At 44.5% G+C, this 17,870-nt stretch overlaps 1 protein-coding gene across 1 annotated transcript in view; it reads right to left on the bottom strand.

Annotated features, from left to right (window-relative positions):
• TENM2 (teneurin transmembrane protein 2) overlaps window positions 1–17,870 on the bottom strand; it is a 1,103,161-nt gene that overhangs the window by 125,602 nt on the left and 959,689 nt on the right. The window contains exons 12-13 of the mRNA XM_081826284.1: window positions 15,711–15,911; window positions 13,820–14,032 (exon numbers count right to left, since the gene is read on the bottom strand). Of these exons, the coding sequence (XP_081682410.1) occupies window positions 13,820–14,032; window positions 15,711–15,911 (414 nt within the window). The remainder of the gene's footprint in view (window positions 1–13,819; window positions 14,033–15,710; window positions 15,912–17,870) is intronic.

Here is a 17,870-nt window from a genome sequence, read left to right as displayed (position 1 = left end):
GATGGTGTAGCAAAACCCTTGAATCCAGTCTAGAGGGGAAATGACTGTGGTGGAGCTCCAATCATTGCTGGTCAATGGGGTTTTCTTGGGCGCTCTACCCAAGGCAACTCAGAGAAGATCTTCATTCCTGGCCTTCCACTGAACTGCTCTGACCCTTATCCCGGCTTTCCATGGTCACTCCTGTTAATCTCCTGTGGCCAAGGAGAGGGTGCACATGCCAGCTCTGTAAGGGAAAGGATTCTCCTTCACAGTTGCAATTCTATCTGCTTAAGGAAGAGAAGGGAGATAAGGGGCCCCAAGGGGCACGAATTAATTGGGCACTGTTAGTAAATACAGATATCCAGAATCCTGCAGATACCTCGTTGGCGTTTCTAGGTCTTGAGCATTTGCCAAAGTAGAATTTCAGAGCGTGGCATCACACCAATGGCCAATGCAGAGATGTGTTGTAATGGGTGCAGATGAACCGTGCTAGGCCTGCCAAGAAGTCAGATGGGCACACACACATGCATGCACACACAGACGTGTACACACTCACACGCACGACAGGAATTAGTCACTGGCTCAGTTTGCTTGTATATATTGTGGAGATCTGGGGCTTAGCTGTCCACTGCAGCAGATGGAAGGAAGATAAGCCAAAAAGGGCAGCAGAGGAGGCAGTAATGGGAAACCCTGCTGTGCTTCCTGAATGCTGTAATTTGCCAATTGTGTAGACCATACATTTAGACCAATGAGTCAACCTAGCTGCCTATGTAAAATCCTTTCTAATGCTGCTCCCTGTACGTTTTGGGGCAATAGCCACCTGCTTGCCTCACGGGCTTGTTGTGAGGTTGACTGAGGCAACACAAAGTCTTTTGAGCTCCTTGGAGAAAATTCACTTTGTAAGTGCAAAGTATCACCAGTATACCCTGGCAATGAGACTCCCACCAGCAAAAACCAGTCACCAGGAGAGTTGGGGCATCAAAGAAAAGAAGCCAAAGCTGTCCCAGTCTCAATCCAGGCAAATGAGGTTCCCTAGCTCAATACTAATCTTGCACTGGAGCTTAGTGTCAGTGGCCACAGATGGGTGATCCATTTGGCCCCCAGTCCTGTTTGAACGGCTTGTAGAGCATTTCAACAAATTTTGAATTGCTTGCCAACATTTGAAAATTGGGAGAGTACTCCTAACAATCCTGATACCTGGCTTTCTACTGAAAAATCAGAAAATTTGGTAAAGCTAGGTTTGCATTTCTACATGGCAACATTCAGTGGGAGGTGGGCCACGTCTGCCCTCCACAGAAGGGGCATTCACTCTCCAGTGTATTACCACTCCCTACTGTTTTCCACCCTTTCCAGTGCACTCATGTACATTGTTCCTGCCTCATCCACATAGGGGCATTTGAGTTTACAACTCTTTCTACAGGTTCTCCCCTCCCTTCCCTTCCCACAGTCAACGAAAACACTGAATTCATAGCGCTCTCATTATCCAAATCTAGGCCAACTCCCCTAACAGAGGAAAGGCCTGCCCAACCACCTCCTGCCAGGCGGAGACGAAAAGAGAACTTGGTTTATCCCACTCCTTTCCTTGCCAGTAATTCCACCTTAAACCTCAAGGTTTTCTTTTCTTTTTTTTTTTTTTTCAAGGTTTTCTTACTTAGAGATGTCCAAGCAATAATCCAACTAAATTAGATTATAAGCATCAGAAGGTTTTTGTAATAAATAAAAATATAGATATAGTTAAGAGAAGATGAGATTTAATTAATGAGTGTTATTTAAGAGAACAAGTTGTGCCATATACAGAGGATTAAAAGATAAAAAAAGAATAGGAGGGAAAATCAAATTTTAATGAGTTGCCATCTTCATTTAACTAAATTTCTTCCACTGCTGAAAATATTAACACTTATGAGGGAGTCATTTGTGTGTATCCAGGCAGTTTGATACCTGACTACTTTTTTTTTTTTATGTAATTACATTGTGTTACAAATGAATTTAAACTACCATTGGAAGTTTAAGGTTTCCATCCTTCCATTGATCTTTTTGGGAAGCTGTTAGCAAGAAACAATGTTGAAAAAATAAACCAAAAATGATTGGCAGGAACACCGGGAAGGGTGTCTTGGATTAGAAAACAGCAAAGTCTCATGTGGGCAAGGAGACAGCCAAGGTCTGCAGTTCCCCAGACCGTCACCAGCCCCTGTGCCAACCACTCCTCTCTTACCCCTGCTACTCCAGGGACTCACCCAGGGGAAGCTTATGCTGCACCCAGCACACATTAGGTGTTCAAAAAATGTTTCATGAATGAATGAATAAATGAAGGAATGAATATAGTTGTCAGTGCTCAGCTGGAACCACACGGAGGAGGTGTGGACCTCACATAAGGCATGGGATGATACACGTGTGGCTTTATTCTTTATGTTTGTAACACCCATGTTCCTCCAACCGGCAGACAGATCTTCACTGGGCCATTTCTAGATCTCTCCCTGCTTTGCTCTTGCTCCCTGTGTTCCCTCTTCTTGCAGGCATGGCATCCAGGTGCCCCAGTGAGCTTCTCTTGTAGGAGTGGAACAGCAGGTGGGCCCAGACACCTGGGTTAACGCAGGACGTTTGGCACCCTGACCTCTCATTTGGGAGTTCCGGGCTCCATGCGTGGTTGTGTGTTGCCTCTACTGCTAACTGCCCGCTCCACGGAGATGCACTTGCGCACCTCCGGCAAGGGCCTGCAGGTGTGGTGTTCCTGATTTTTAAGCTAACATTTATGGAGTAGCAAGCACTGTGCGAAATGCTTCACTGATAAGTGAAGTGCTCGCAAAAGTAGGACATACATATTAGTATTTCCAATTTGCAGGTGGGAAAAATGGAGGTACTGAAGATACATAACTTGCCAAAGGTCAGCCGACTTGCAGTTGATGGAGGCTGGATTTGAAACCAGGTCTTTTTGATTCCAAAACTCATTCATTGAACCCCTCTGCTACATACTTCCCCTCACCAGCCCCACCCTGTGAATGCACAATAACTACACTAGTAAAGCACTGACAATGAGTGTTAATAGTTAGCAAGGAAGGAAGACGTTACATTCTACAAGCATAACGCGGAAGATATTGGGAGCTTGGAGTGGGTGTTGACGTGTATTATGTGTTTCAAGCTGTTTAATTCTGGGTAGACTAGTTTCTGTGCTAGGCTTCTGTACGATATGGTAACATTTCCTCTATCAGACCCCCAGAGAACAGGTCTGTAAGTGAATGCATACGGATTTTTCTTGGTCCCATTGAATGGAAATAAAAAGTTAAATTAGTTCATATTCAAAGTATGGTGAGAGGCAGATAGCAGCATGCTTAAGGGACCCAACTCAACTTGCCTGCATTCCCTGGATTAATAGGAAAAAGCTCCTTTCTCTTACCACCTCTAATATCTTCTTCAATCTCTCTCCCTATTCATGGGAGTTGCTATCATCAGTGACATTTGGGCTTCCTGGGCTCACATACACCTAATGTAGAGAAACAGTCTCATTGCCTGTTGCCAGGAGGCTCTCTGCAAAGCCGAAGCCACTGCCTTGAATTTCATGTCATTAGAGAGAGCATGCTTCAGTGCAGTAGCATGACCAGTGACTGACAGCTTGCTAACTTGTTGGAATAAAATCAGGTACAAACGTTTCCTCTGTGCCTGTGAGGTGCTTATTTTATAATCTCTGGGAGCCCCCACCCCCTGGCATTGTTTCTAGACAACTAGACAGGGCTGTCTGGCAATCCCTCTTGAAGTTAAAGCATAATTTTAAAAATAAAGAAATGCAATTCACACTTATCAGAGCCCATCACTCTGCTTAGAGCTTTAGACAGATGACCCTTCTGAGCCAAGTTCTAACCAACTTCACTGTTAATTTGACCAGGTGCTGCTGCAGCTAAATTTGGAATCTGTGGGCCAGAATGCTGAGCAATTTAAATCCCCCTGGGCAGCAATTCTGTGAGACTTTTTGTCTCTAGAACAGCCGTTAACCCTTCCTTTCCCTGGGATCTGGCAGGATATAGTTTTTGTAATGGATAGGTTGTGCTGTGTGGTGCTGGATGTCATGTGCGATTAGAGTGAGCCACCTCAAAGAGCCATGCCAGAAACTGCTGGAAACCTGGAGTGTAAGGGATATGGAAACATTTGCCTCTCCACTCCTTTTGCGACACAATTAGTATGAGGATGGGAGATCACAGGGGCTCCTTTACTTGCGGTTGAGCTGGCTGAAAATGGAAGCAACCCTTAACCTAAATGAGAAGGAACAAGGAGATTTTCTCAAAGGGCTGATTGTGTAGACGATAGGGGTCCCAACTGATCTGAGTTGGAATTTAGAGCCTGGGTGTGTCTGAAGAACATGTGAACATCACCCCCCACCACCCCTGAGTCTATGGAGGGTGTCTGAGGGTGGGGGAAGGTGAGGAAACCAAAAGGATCTGGTGTTGCCTGTTCTAGAGCCCGGTTGGTCCTGGGACAAAACCTTGATGGATGAGAGGCGCTATAGGCAAAAAATGAACAGCTGTTTTCTCAAAGGAACGTGGAACCAGCTGATAAAGATCCCCAGTGTGGGAGAGTGTGGTGCTCTCTCCTTCACTGTGGAAACACAGCAGAACTTGGGTTGAGTGGGCACTGAGGGTGCTGGTTGGCACACCTCCGGCAGTAGGGAGGATACTGCAGGGCTCCCCTGAAGTGAATTTTGTAAACAGCAGGCCTCTGTGAGTGGACCAAGCTTGAAGAATCTGAATGGGCTGACCATGAGCATGTGAGACAGCCCTGGAAACTTTTAGGAATGTTTGGGATGTTAGGGGGTAGTGAGCTTTGTGGTTGGGATGAGCCATGAAACTGGAGAGGTGATGTGAATGATTCCTTATTTGTGAGACAGATTTTTAGGGCTTGGGGTGATGTGGGTTCTGTCAGCCTTGGAATAGAACCTATGAAGGGCTAGAGTGTGTCCCCATTCTATTTTATGAATGTCTCGTGTCACCTACCCATCTTGTTTCAACTATCATCCCAGCTCACTTGGAAAAGTATAAAAACCTCTACTACATTAATCTCCTCACTTGACACTTGTTGGCCAGGAGGAGTCAACCACATCTTGACAGATCTGGGAACAGAAAGAGAGATATACCACCATGAACCACAGAATGAGGTCGTTTGTGGGGAATCCCATGGCAAAAACTATGGGAAAAGATGGAGTAGGCTTCTTAAGGATCTTAATAATCAAAAACAAACAAACAAACAAACAAAAAAACACAGGCTAGTAGCTTTTAATTACTTTGCAGATATTGCCTGCTATCATTGAGGACCAAAGAGGCCTCCCCCTTACTGATTACAATGAAAATATGTTTTTAAAAACAAATGCTTTATTTAAAACTAGGGATATTTTTTTAATTAGAGGAAAGATTAACTAAATGCATTTTCTCTTGTAACTTAATCCATTCTAATTATCCTGAGAATGCTTATGATGAAATACTTAACTTTCTCCTAGTTGCTATTTCACGTGGTTTCTTTCCTTATTACCCACGAAGGGAAAAGCTCAGAGATGGTCAATGACATGGTGGCCTTCTGCGAGTCTGCTTATAATGATGCATTCAATGCATGATGAAAAGGATGAGGAGGAAACCAGTAAATCCTGACTGTGGTGGGTGTTCAAAATGATGGTACCCTGTTTCCCAAAGGCAATAAAGACAAGACTTTAAAAAAGAGCTTGTGAAATAGAGTGCTATGAAGGAAGTGGCTGGCATAAGATTGAACCCCATTAGGCAGGCAACTTGGGAGGAAATACAAAATCTGTTCCTTATATGAACATCTGGGATACTCTGTGTGGCTCCTGATAACCCAGGAGATGAGCAAAGGAATTTCAAAGAATCCCCAGATGTTACCCATGGGCTTTGCTCCAAGGAGTAATGCAACTGCAGCATGGGAGGAATGAGGGTAATTGTGCAGTTCATTGGGCTGAGTAGGGACAATCAGTGCAATTCTTGAGTCTCCAAAAGTCATATGTGACTCAACTGAGTTCAAAGGTGAGCCTCCTGGGTTATTTCTTGTTGTACAGAGCAAGTACAAATATAATCTTGGAACCCAGAGTCAGAAAAGGAGAGACCAGGACAAGGTCTTCTAAGAGACACTGACCTGGTGGCATCCTCAATGGGAGAAATGCCAGGTTCCTTCTTAAAGGAAGCAGTGTCCTTCCAGACTCCTCTAGAGTATGTCTGGTCCCTAGTTTGAGAAATGCTGGCTTAAAAGAATTGAAGTTTTATTCTATTCAATAATAACATAATTCTAAACCAATACTTCAAAGGAAAAGACTTTTCTTTTGAACAGCACTTATTATAAAAATGAAACCCAGAATTAAAAACAAATTCTCATAGACCTCTTGGCTTCTCTGGAATATGTCCAAGAAATCTAGTTGGAGAAATTTTGGTTGAAAGTAGCAAACCCCAATTTCACAGTAAGTCTCCATTAACATGAGGATATTCAGATGTTTGATTCCATGTATAATTGGGCTGTTTGGTAAAATAAGCAGGTTCAATTCCAGGTAAGAGAGCCAGTTTGTATTTCTCTGTAAGAAGCAGATGGCAGCGAGTTACAGAACAAAACTTTGGGAAATTGATAGCGGGTAGGTATTATTTTTGAAATGCTGCTAACTGCTTGATAGGTTGGAGGCAGATATATGAAAGGGAGATTGAAAGTAAGAGAAATGTCTTAATGAGAAATTTATTTTGATGATCTTCCCTTGTTTTTATCTTACACTGGTAATAGATAATGGTGGTGGTGATGGGGCTGGAGGATGATGATGTTGATGATGATGATGATGACATTAGCTCACATTTGTTTGGCTCTTACTTTATGGTACGCACTGTGCCCATACTTCACATATAACCCAATGAGGTAGGTCATCCCTTGTTTTCCCATTTGCAGACAAAGAAACTGAGGCACACAAAGGTGAGGAAACCTGCCAGGATTTGATCTCAGGCAGACTGACATATAAGCCTGTATCTTAAGTGCTTCATTATGCTTGCATTGCCCTGAATCCAAGTAAAGTGGATATAGATAGATGAGCCTCTACTTAACACCATTTTTTAAATAAACAAACACAAATATAAAGGAATAAAATGGACTCTGATTATTCAGACTATGGAAGGAAGTTTTTCAATGCAGAGAAAAAATTTCCTAGGTAAACCAGATATAAATTGACCAGAGATGAGCAGATGGAGAAACTAACAAAAAAGTACCATTGACTATCCTCAACCATTCAAAAAAAGCATCATCAGCTGAGCCAACACTACATTGTATCTAGTCCTTTAATGTAAAGTGTGTATTATGGGATCCTACTTGGAGGTCCTCCCCATGCCTTACAGAAAAGAGAAAGGTTTGATTGTACTAGAGTGGCCCATTCATATAATTTTGCATCGAAGTAATAAAATACAGGAGACGGACCAGTCCTTAGAGATCATCTCATCCAAGTGTGTTCTAAATTCAGTCGATCACATATTGCATTCGTGATATTTGCAATATCTGCACTGTTATTTACTTAATATGTTTCTTTAAATTTATTCAGGCCTAATATTGCTACTCACTTTTGCCATATCTATAAGCAATACCAGTATAATCATGAGTTTGATGAGCCAGTCATAGTTCTCCCAAACACATATTTTTAAAAACCCTATGTAACCATTTAATAAAATATATTTGCACACCAAAAAAAGCATTTCATGTTTGGGACTACACTCTGGAAAGCAGTTATGTGGCCCAATCCCCTCATTTGCCGCAGGAAGAAACTGAGGCTGGGAAGGTGGGTGACTACTCCAAGAGCATCCAGAATGTTTGTGGCAGAGTCAAGCCCAGAACACAGATATCCTCCATCCTCTATCAATCTATTTTTCATGAAACCACAACAAATCAGACAGTGAGTGATGGGAAAATATCCACCACGAATACCTACAGGAGCTCAGATCTCTAGGGCCCTCTTTGTGTTCCTTTCCTTTTAATGTAAAGTCTTGAGGGCATTTTGTGGGATCCAACAATCCCAAACTTGGAAGGAACTGGTTCTGAATAAACTGAACAGTTGGTTCTTTGTCAAAGCTCAAGTCACGGAGCACTCACTACTTATACTAGGGTAGAAAATCCGCCCCACCCCTTTTTTTTCAACAGCTCTTATTCCTCTATGTTTTCCTTTGAGTGTAGAATCTTCTTCACGCTAACACTCACCCATGGGTTTTTGTCCTAAGAGTTCCAAACTGTTTTAGTTCTGTGCTCTTGTGAAGTCAGTAACACTTCATACTAAGCTATTTACTTGCTGGGTCTGGCCTCAGCACTGTGGGCAACAGGCTAGTATATCAATAGGATCCTCTAAAACAGTAAAGGTATGGTACATGAATGCTCGAAGTCACTGTCTCCCCACAGAACTAAAACATCGAGGCTCCTTTCCCTCTTTTCTTCTTCCTTTTTTTTTTTTTTTTAAAGTAGGCTCCACACCCAGCATGGAATCCAACACAGGGCTTGAACTCACAACCCTGAGATCAAGACCTGAGCTGAGATCAAGAATTGGATGCTTAACTGATTGAGCCACCTAGGCACCCCGCCCCCCTTTTCTTTTTTGGTGGGCACATACTACTAAATCACATAGGAAAAATTACTGAAAAAAATTTCCATTTAAACTACAGAATGGTCCAGCCATTAAGTGAAGGTGAGCCTATGTCTGTCTCTGTAGTCTATCTTCCAACTGATGCTTAAAGCCCTTCTTCAACACCCAGGCTGAGACGGTCAACACTTTGAGTGATGAGAATCTGATTACTTATAAGGCACTTTTCTCTTTTCATTTTATTTTACTTCTTAGAGTGAGTTGTAAAGGTGTTCCTGTAACTTCTACCTTTCTGGTCCTCGTTCTGAGTGTGGGTAGGAGACTTGGGTAGACTGCCTGACCCAGACTCCAAGAGAACTTCTGGGCATGTGGTGGCTCACATTTTGGCCAAACTGTGGGGAAAAAATTCAGAAGTGTAACTCCGCTAAAAGTTTCTCCATAATCTTTGACAGTGAAAGACCATCCCTTTAGGTGTTCACTTCAAAAAAGAATGGAGCTCCTAGCATACGTTCTAATAAGAGCCCCCAGAGGAATAGCTTAATTAGCCAATCCGAGAATTAGCTGCTCCCACAGACCTGGTGGTAAGGATGGCTCCACAGTGGCTAATTTCATCTCAACCTGATCTCATTGTGGAGTCGTGAAAGCTTGAATGTTCAAGGATAAAAGCTACAAGAAAAATGCTTCCATAACTTAGAATGAAACTGGAATGAGATGCAGAAGCTGCTGTACTCAGTCTGAAGTTGGTTGATTTTGATAGTCACTTCCTTCCCGTCTTGTTCCCTGTAGCTCTCAAGCTCTTTCCCTCTTGGACTGTGACCCTGTCTACTTCTGATGACAATCACTTAATCAGCACATCAGATTGTTGCACGGCTCGTTTTACCTTGAGTAAAGATTCATTTCCTTATTAACATCACAAGAACCTATTTCTTTACCCAACCAATTAAAGAGGAAAAATAGAAGGGCCCCAGTGAAATAGAGGGAAAAGAAAACTGTTTTGACTTGTGGCACATGGCAGGTCACTCAGCCCCACACGGTCCTAGAAATCGAGTCCTCATGATTCTGAAATGCAACTGGAGGTCAAGACCACACAGACAAAATAAACAAGTTGTAATCGCCATTTCCGGCATTGCTCACCACCCAGATATCAGAGAGTTCACTGAGGGTTGGCACCTGGTGTTGGTGGATTTATTCTGTGGGTGCGTTTGTTTATGTTATTCAGAGCGGATGTCTGGACAGCCCACATTCAGGAGACAATAGCAACAATCCTCAATTAGCATTTAGTTTCCCTCCTTGCATTCTCTGGCAAAATGTTATTTCTCCCTGTACTTGGCTCCACTATTCCGCTCACAGAGCACACGAACAATTACTCTACAACAGACACCTAGCGGAGTTTACTACAGTTCACAGTGATTTTTGACCTATTCTGTAGTCCCTTTATGCCTTGGGGATATAGTCTCTGGATGGCCTTCTGAAGTTCAATGCCCAGTTCAGTAATGGGTGGTGGGTGACAGAAATAACAACCCATTTTAGGATTATGTTTAAAGAATAAAACTAATCTAACTACACAATGTGCTTTCTGATTTATTCATAAGAGTAAACTGCAGGCTATCCAAATAATACTAATATATTCCAAAGATAAACATGAATTGTGGTTCATTTGGATTCAAAGCATACTTCTTATCTATGCAATTCTGTAGGTCTTAGCCATACCTTACATTTAACTTGTTAGAAAAACGTAATATAAGAATTATTGCTTGGTAGAACCCAGTCTACCAAGATGTTAACTCTAACAGATAATATTGAAATGTTATACCTTATATTTAAATCTTTAGCAATATATACTAAATTTCCAAACATAAAAAAATAATAATTCGGTTGAGAATTCCAGAAATGCATTTGACCAAACGTGGATAGATCCTAATGGATTGAGTTTTAGAAGTCAGTTTTTTTCCTTATTCCCGCCCCCACCCCCTGGCCCCCTGCATCTATCTTCTTGCTTCCTTCAGCACAATAAATTCGATCAGCCAGTGCTCATGTCAATTGTTCAGTTGACGATTTGCAATGATCCTAAGAAAACCACCTCTCACCACAACCTTTTGAAAATAGGCCGCAGACAACCCTAGTACCCCAACACAAACCACCCAGGCTCAGCCTCACCCCAAATCTCCTAATGCATTGTCTGTAGGCTAGGTGCCATTTCATTCTTACTTATTTTCTGTTTTCAAAATACAGCATTTGAGGCTCTGCTTGGAAAGGACCAAAAAGCCTCTCTCTCCTTTCTGTCAGTATCCCTGAGGAGGAGAACCGATTCTGGGCTTGTAAATTGTGGTATTTACTTAAAATGAATTGACAGGAGTGTCTGCTCAAAATAAAAGTCTAAAACTCCACACAGCAGCTCCGGGGTTAGAGGTTGAAAAGCAAAAGAAGCAATTATGTGCGACCAAACATCTCGAGATTCTGAATAGTAAATCTCACCAGCCAAGATATTGTTTGGCTTTTTTGAGGATACAGCACCTATCCTACAAATAAAACCAGGGAGTCCCAATTTCTCACAAGGAAAGACTTTGGTGATAAATATCTTTATAACTTACGTAGCGTGAACTCATACAGTCGCAAGAGATCATAGTTTTGAACAAGAGACTTTCCTGGACCTAAAACTCCCTACATTTTGGTAGCTTTACCTGACACGTGAATTTGCACACTGTCTATGTCTCCCGAGAGCTCATGCATGTTAGTGCATGCACATGTGAATCTCGAACCAGGCACTTCAAGTAGCAGAAACACCTTTCCCCAATTCATCTCACCCACAGGTCTGCTAGAACGACACATCTCCTATGTTCTCTTGCTAGCCATAAACTCAACTTCTCCTACCCAGGCTAGAGGTGCCACCATCCATCCCATTTTATCTTCAAAGGCTCCAGAGACACTTCCACTCAATTATTATTTTCTCCCCACTCCCACACTGGACCTTGTCCTTTCCTCTGACAGCCTTCAAACCACAGCTGGGGACCTGTCCCTAAAGTGAGTGCGGACCAGCCTCTTTCTTCTCTTCTTTTTCCATCAAAATCTGTGCAACTGTCTAATTCAGCAGTGGGCCGATTGTTGCTGTAAAGGGCCGGGTAACACAGGGCTCTGTGGACCGTGTGGTCTCCGTGGCAAGGACTCAGCACTAAGATGGAGTGTGCAGGCTGACAACATATCAATGAACGGGAGTGGCTGTCCTTGAAAAACACTTTGTTTAATGGACACTGAAATTTGAATTTCATTTAATTGTCACTTGTCAGAAAAAATCTCTTTTAACTTCGTCAATGTAGAGACAATTCTTAGCTTGTAAGCCATAGAAAAATAGTCAGCAGGTCAGCTATGGTCCCCTCAGCCGTAGTTTTCCAAACTGTCCCAATCCATCTGGGCTGTGCTCTTGTGAGCTATTCCCAGAGTGAGGCTGAGTTGTGGGTACGGGAGAGCCAGCAGGCATCACTGTGGGGCCAGCAAACCCTCAGCAGGTGTGGAAAGGGAGCACAAAGAAGAGGTGAGACTGGATGGTGTGAACTGAAAGAAAGTAGGATTTTCTACCTAAAGGTTATTGGTTGCAAGAGCTCTTTTTCTGGTGGTGGGGTGGGGGGAGGACTCCATTTGAGTGGTGAAGCAGAGATCAAGTGTCTGTCCCCAACAGACTGTCCCGGCAGGGTCCCAGGGCTATAGTCATGGCCTGGATTGGCACGCTGCCCCTCAGATGCCCAATTAGACGGAACTGGGGTAAATCTCATGCAGAGTACACTTGATCTCTGCTTCACCACTCGATGGAGGTATGGGGTTGGGGGAAAGTCTTTAAATCACCCCAGGCATGCGAAAGCCCATCAAGAGGAACGTTCTTGAAGACGGGAAGCTATTGGTATGAATTGTAAACTGGCTTGGTAGTGGGCTATGCACATCCCTCCCTTGAGAGTTTTCTGAATTATCCCCCAGACTCGGCAGGGAACGGAAGATGAAAGCAACTGCAGGGGAGCAGGATCTGGAGCATCATTGAGAGATTGCAAAAACAATTCACTGCCAACAGACTGTCCCAGCAGGGTCCCAGTGCTATAGTCGTGGCCTGGATTGGCATGCTGCCCCTCAGATGCCCAATTAGACGGAACTGGGGTAAATCTGATGCAGAGTACACTTGATCTCTGCTTCACCACTCAAATGAACAGCATGGGAAATTGAGTCTGACCTCATGAGTCAGCCCTGGACAAGCTCCTAACTCCGTCTCTCCCTCCAGCTAGCCAATCTGTTGACTGGGGTGTTAGGGCTAGGACAGAGGGGAGGGCCACAAACTTGATGGCTAGCTTCAAAGGTAACTAAGGGGGCAAGTCAGTAGCTTGCTCTGAGAATTTCCTTGCAAGTGAGTGGATTAGTCAGCTCCACAATGAACTCAATCCAGCAAGAGCAAAAACTAGAGGTAAAATGATACTCAAGTTGACAAGTTTGTGACTCTGTCTGAGGGATGTGAAAAACCAAAGAGCAGTTGGCTCCCATCTCCTCAAAGGGATAACTGGATACATTCAATCCAGTATTGTCTTACCCTGAACCACAACATTGACAAAAAGCAATCAAAAGCGAAACTGAAGAAACCTGGAAACTATTACTTCTCAAGAGAGAAAACGACCTTAAAAAAAAAAATCTCAGTCGAGAAACTTAAGCAGGAAGGTGGCTGAGTGAGAATGACATGGGAATGACCGTTGAACGGTGGTGGCAGTGATGGGGAGGGTCAGGGGCCCAAGGACGACGTCTTGTCTTGGGACAGCAGGAGGGTGCGCAAACCTCCTCCAGTGGTCCCTGGCTCCCCAGGAAATGTGGGAGTCCTGCCTGCATCTAACCTGGTCTAAAATAAGTGAGTTCAATTGTTGCCAGCAAGCCGGGATCCAGTGATCCAGCCAGCGGGGAGAGTATTCAAAAAGGGGAGACTTGCAGACCACAGTCACACGGGGTGCTTGAAACCTTCAGGTCCTGACAATTTCCCATGCGTGTGCATTTCTCCCTCCCCAAATCAGTCATTTGAATGGATTTTATCTGGTTTTGTCCCTTGCCTCCCAATCTGGAGTTCTGGAAAGCAGGGAAAGCGTTTTCTAGTCGGGGACCTTGCTTTTCCCTTCCCTCGCGCCCCGGAGATTTGGAGAGGCAGCAGGAATGTTGTAGAGCACCCGTGTCCCTGAAGGAACAGCCCGTTGCAATGCACGACCATCACTATAGATCTACGATTTATGAAAATAAAGCAATATGTGCCTGTTTCGGTGCCTGCCGTTTGCCTACCAATGGTGCAGTGTTCACCATTCCAGCCCTCTCGGCATTCACATTTGCCATCCTTACAGGTCCCGTGCTCAATGCAGCGGGGATGGCACACGCGCTGGTCACAAGCGGCGCCTGTCCAGCCCTCTTCACAGCGGCAGGCTCCCCCGACGCAGACGCCGTGAGTGCCACAGTCTACTGGGCACACTTCTGGAAGAAAAACAATGATTACAGCTCAACACCACAGCTGGCAAAACCCTCCACTGGAGGCCAGACCACACACGTGGCCTGGGTCCCTGGAGCAGGCCCCACGGCCCAGCAGGTGTGTCCCCGGGGGGGAGGCCTGCGCCTTCACCGGGCTGGGTATGAACTGTTACATGGCTTCTAGAGCCGCCGTTCCCATGGCCAGGTCCCTAGAGCAGCAACATCGTGGTCCCCTGGGGACTTGGGACAAATGCAAATTCTTGGGCCTTGCTTGGACCTCCTGAATCAGACACTCTGGGAGGGGGGCCCAGAAATTTGTTTTCCCAAGTCCTCCAGGTGGTTTTGATGTGCACCAGAGTGTGAGAACCACCATTCCAGAGCTCGAGGCCACCCCAGGCGGAGGTCAGACAGATGCATGTGGATCCTGACTCCCTGGCCAGCTGGGATTTTGACCCTGTTGAGAGCCTGAACTGACCAAAGGCCACTCGGGAAGCCTGCAGCTCCATCCCCACAGTGATTGCAAACCCAGCCGTCAGCCCGATCGGCACCTTGTGGCAATGAAGACCGCTCTAATCGTGCTACATTTACACAGCCTCTTTCTCAAAGGAGCTCAAAGTCTTTTGTGCTTGGGGAGGAGACAGACAGACAGATATACGCTCTCTGGTATTCCAGACCTCTCACTCGAGGACAAGCACGTGCCAGACATTCATCCTTACGACAGACTGCTGAGGGAGGCATGGCTCATCGTGCCAGGGCAGGGAAAATGCAATCAGGAGGGGCAGTGACTCACTCGAAGTCACACAGCGTATCGGCAGCAAGCTTGGGCCTTGGATCGAGGGCTCCTCCTCCCCCATCCTCTGCAGAGCTTGGCCTGGACCCCCCGCATCAGCGTTGAAGCCAGAGGCGAGTGGGCTGAGAAGACGTCTCAAAATAGCCCATTTTAACTGACTCTTTTTTTTTCCTTTTGGAATGAAATATTCATTTCTTTCCCATTGTAGGCAAAGCTTCACATATATTCCCTTCCTGATTGCCATGGCAATCTAACAGCTGTCTCACTACCCAGAGGAAGGGGGCGGAATGATGATCGCTTGCTTGGATAGGCACTTGTCACTGCGAACGGAACCATTCTCGGGTAGGTTGGGACTGGCTTGAACTGTTGAACCGTTCCATTTTAGGGTCACTCGGGAGGTAAGACACATACTCTTAATTTTAGGAAAATAAAGTGTACCGCGCAACTTCATTATTTTCCTGTCACTGGAGTATTGTGGAGTTTTATAACATGTTCACACGGCACCCCGAGGGAGCCTCTTTTCTGTTTTATAGGACATTCCATTCAGTTTGTCTGGGACTGAATTGTTCTGTTTTGTTTTCTGGTACCTTGAGGGAGTGTACAGAAGAAAACCTATAATGCAAATGGAAGCATCCCTCCCGGGCCCCTCATCCGTTTGTAGTGATGAAACAAACGAGGCACGAGAACCCGTGGTGTTTTTTGTTTGTTTGTTTGTTTCTCAGGATCACAGACTCCATGACTGAGGAAGAGAGAGTAAGAAAGGCACTATGCAATTAGCCTATGTCCCTTCATCCCAAGCTAAGTGTGAAGAGTAGATTCCCACCCATTTGGGCTCATGGAAGGAGCACGGGGCTTGAGTGTTGGGAAAAGTGAGGAGGAAACCTCTTGGCTTACCAACAGAGCAGTCGGGACCCATCCAGTTGGGATCACAGCTGCAGAGACCTGTGTCGGGGACGTAAGTGCCATGCCCACTGCACTGGTCTGGGCATTGGACCCTTGCCAGCTCACAGTTTAGACCACCCCAGCCAGGGCTGCAGAGGCAGTCTCCATTTATGCAGACCCCATGGCTGGAACAGGTGGGATCCAAGCAATCAACTGAAAACAAAACAAAAAGAGGAAGAGTATTGATCACTCATGGGGGATGGGCCAGGAGATGCCAGCTTGCTGCTCTAGAAATCAGTAATTCACCAACTCCTATCCCCTGGCAGGCAAACGGAGCAGCCCAGGTAATACTTACGTGGTCTCTTGAAGAACAACCCATAAAAAACTCAAGACTTTTTTATTTGTCAAAACACTGAATCTCAAACTTGAAGAGAAGTTAAGAGAAAGAGGGGCTTTCTCAAGCAGAGTTAGGAGGAACCAGATATAGAGGTGTGTCATTCAATGCTGAGAACCTTGTACTTACAAACGTTAGTACCTTCAATAAATCATATCAGAGCTTCTGAGCCCAGGACATGAATGCTGGTGATATCTCTACATGTATCCCCAAGCCCAATTATCCCTCACTATCAGAGAGGAAAAGAAAGCTCATTCTAACTTCACTAATACTTGCCTTCAGAAGGTAACAAAGGATTACAAAGAAAACCAGTGAAACTCATAAATGAGTCACTTTCCTAATCAAATGTCACTTAGGCTATGTCTAAAATTAGGTTTCATTCTCCGAATACACATCTATTGCAGGAGTTAGTAAAAGAGCAGGATAGAAGAGGTGAACCTGGGCGTGGAAATGATCCCAAAGAGGTAACCGTCGTATACATAATCAGGAGTGGCCTGAATGGGTGAGTCTCTGCCCGAGGTGCTGACACCCTCTCAGACTGTCAGTCAGAGGAGTGAATTCTGGTCACTGTCATTCTTGGCAGTTTCATGGTCTGATTGTTTGGCCATCTTAATACTCAAAGTGGATATGCATCCAGTAGGTAACATGAAGATTCTCACTGTAGAAGCAACTCAGATGAGGAGAGGTGTGAGCTGCAAAAGCCAGTTCTCAAAGACAGGACTTTTTGCATGGAAATGTGCCCCCAAACTTTGGATGTCTATCCAGGATCAGAGCTGGGCAAACAGGGCTTTGTAGAGGAGGACCAACTTCCTCAGGTGTTCCTAGAAAATGATGCAGAGACATTTGGAGAAGAGGACACTGCACACTGTGGGGGTCTGAATGGCGAATGGTGCTCCTGCAGATGGCTCAGATATTATCTTGTGGATCAGAGAAATAGGCAGGTCTCATCACCTTATTTAACTAAGACACCCATTTTCCTCATTTTAACAGCTTGGAAGTCAGGTCTCTTGGCCTAGAGTAAAGCATTTGCTTCTGCCATCTTCTGAGGGCACAGCTAGCTTGAGACCACTTTAAATTCCTTTCTTGAGGTTTCTTGGACCACACTGCTGGTGTAATTGAGTCCCTCATGTGCATGTGTGCCATCTTGTAGTTCTAATCCTCAGAGATTTTGATTTCTCTCTCTGCCCAGTGCCAAGATTGAAACAAGCAAGATTTTTGGCATCTATATAATTCACCATGACACCGAGATGGCAACCCTTTGAGGTCCCAGCTTTTTGTAGCATAGTCTCAATTTTTTTTTCTTCTTATAGCATACAGAATAATGGTAGGTTTAAAAATTGATGATACCTTGGCTCTAAACAGGACATTATTTAGATTACCCATGCCACAAACTATTTCATTTTGGGGGATATCAGACTTCAGGAATTTGGATTTATTAGAAATCACAGTATTCCATGAAGTTTCCAAAGAGCACTGCTCTCTTGAGGCAACAATAAGAATTTTCAGTGTAAGGAGATGTTTCTGAGCTGATCCAATCGAATCTTCTCAGGAAGATATTATTTATGAAAACCAGCTCAAAACTATTTGAGCCATGGGGAAACAGAAGCTGCCACTGATTTAACAGAAATAAAAAATACACTCTCAGAAAGGGGAATTTCAGTGATTTATTATTAGTTGGAGATGTTTATGATGATGTTAGTTGCTCTGGTTGCAATCACTTTAAGGTTGCATTCATTGTCTTGGGGACTATAACTTCTCATGATATGAACCCTTTCTGA

The sequence above is a fragment of the Leptonychotes weddellii genome, chromosome 7, assembly GCF_054177405.1.
Source record: "Leptonychotes weddellii isolate Sample4059 chromosome 7, ASM5417740v2, whole genome shotgun sequence".
Lineage (NCBI taxonomy): Eukaryota > Metazoa > Chordata > Mammalia > Carnivora > Phocidae > Leptonychotes > Leptonychotes weddellii.
The sequence above is the reverse complement of the archived record's forward strand: the minus strand, read 5'-3'. Positions and strand labels throughout refer to the sequence as shown.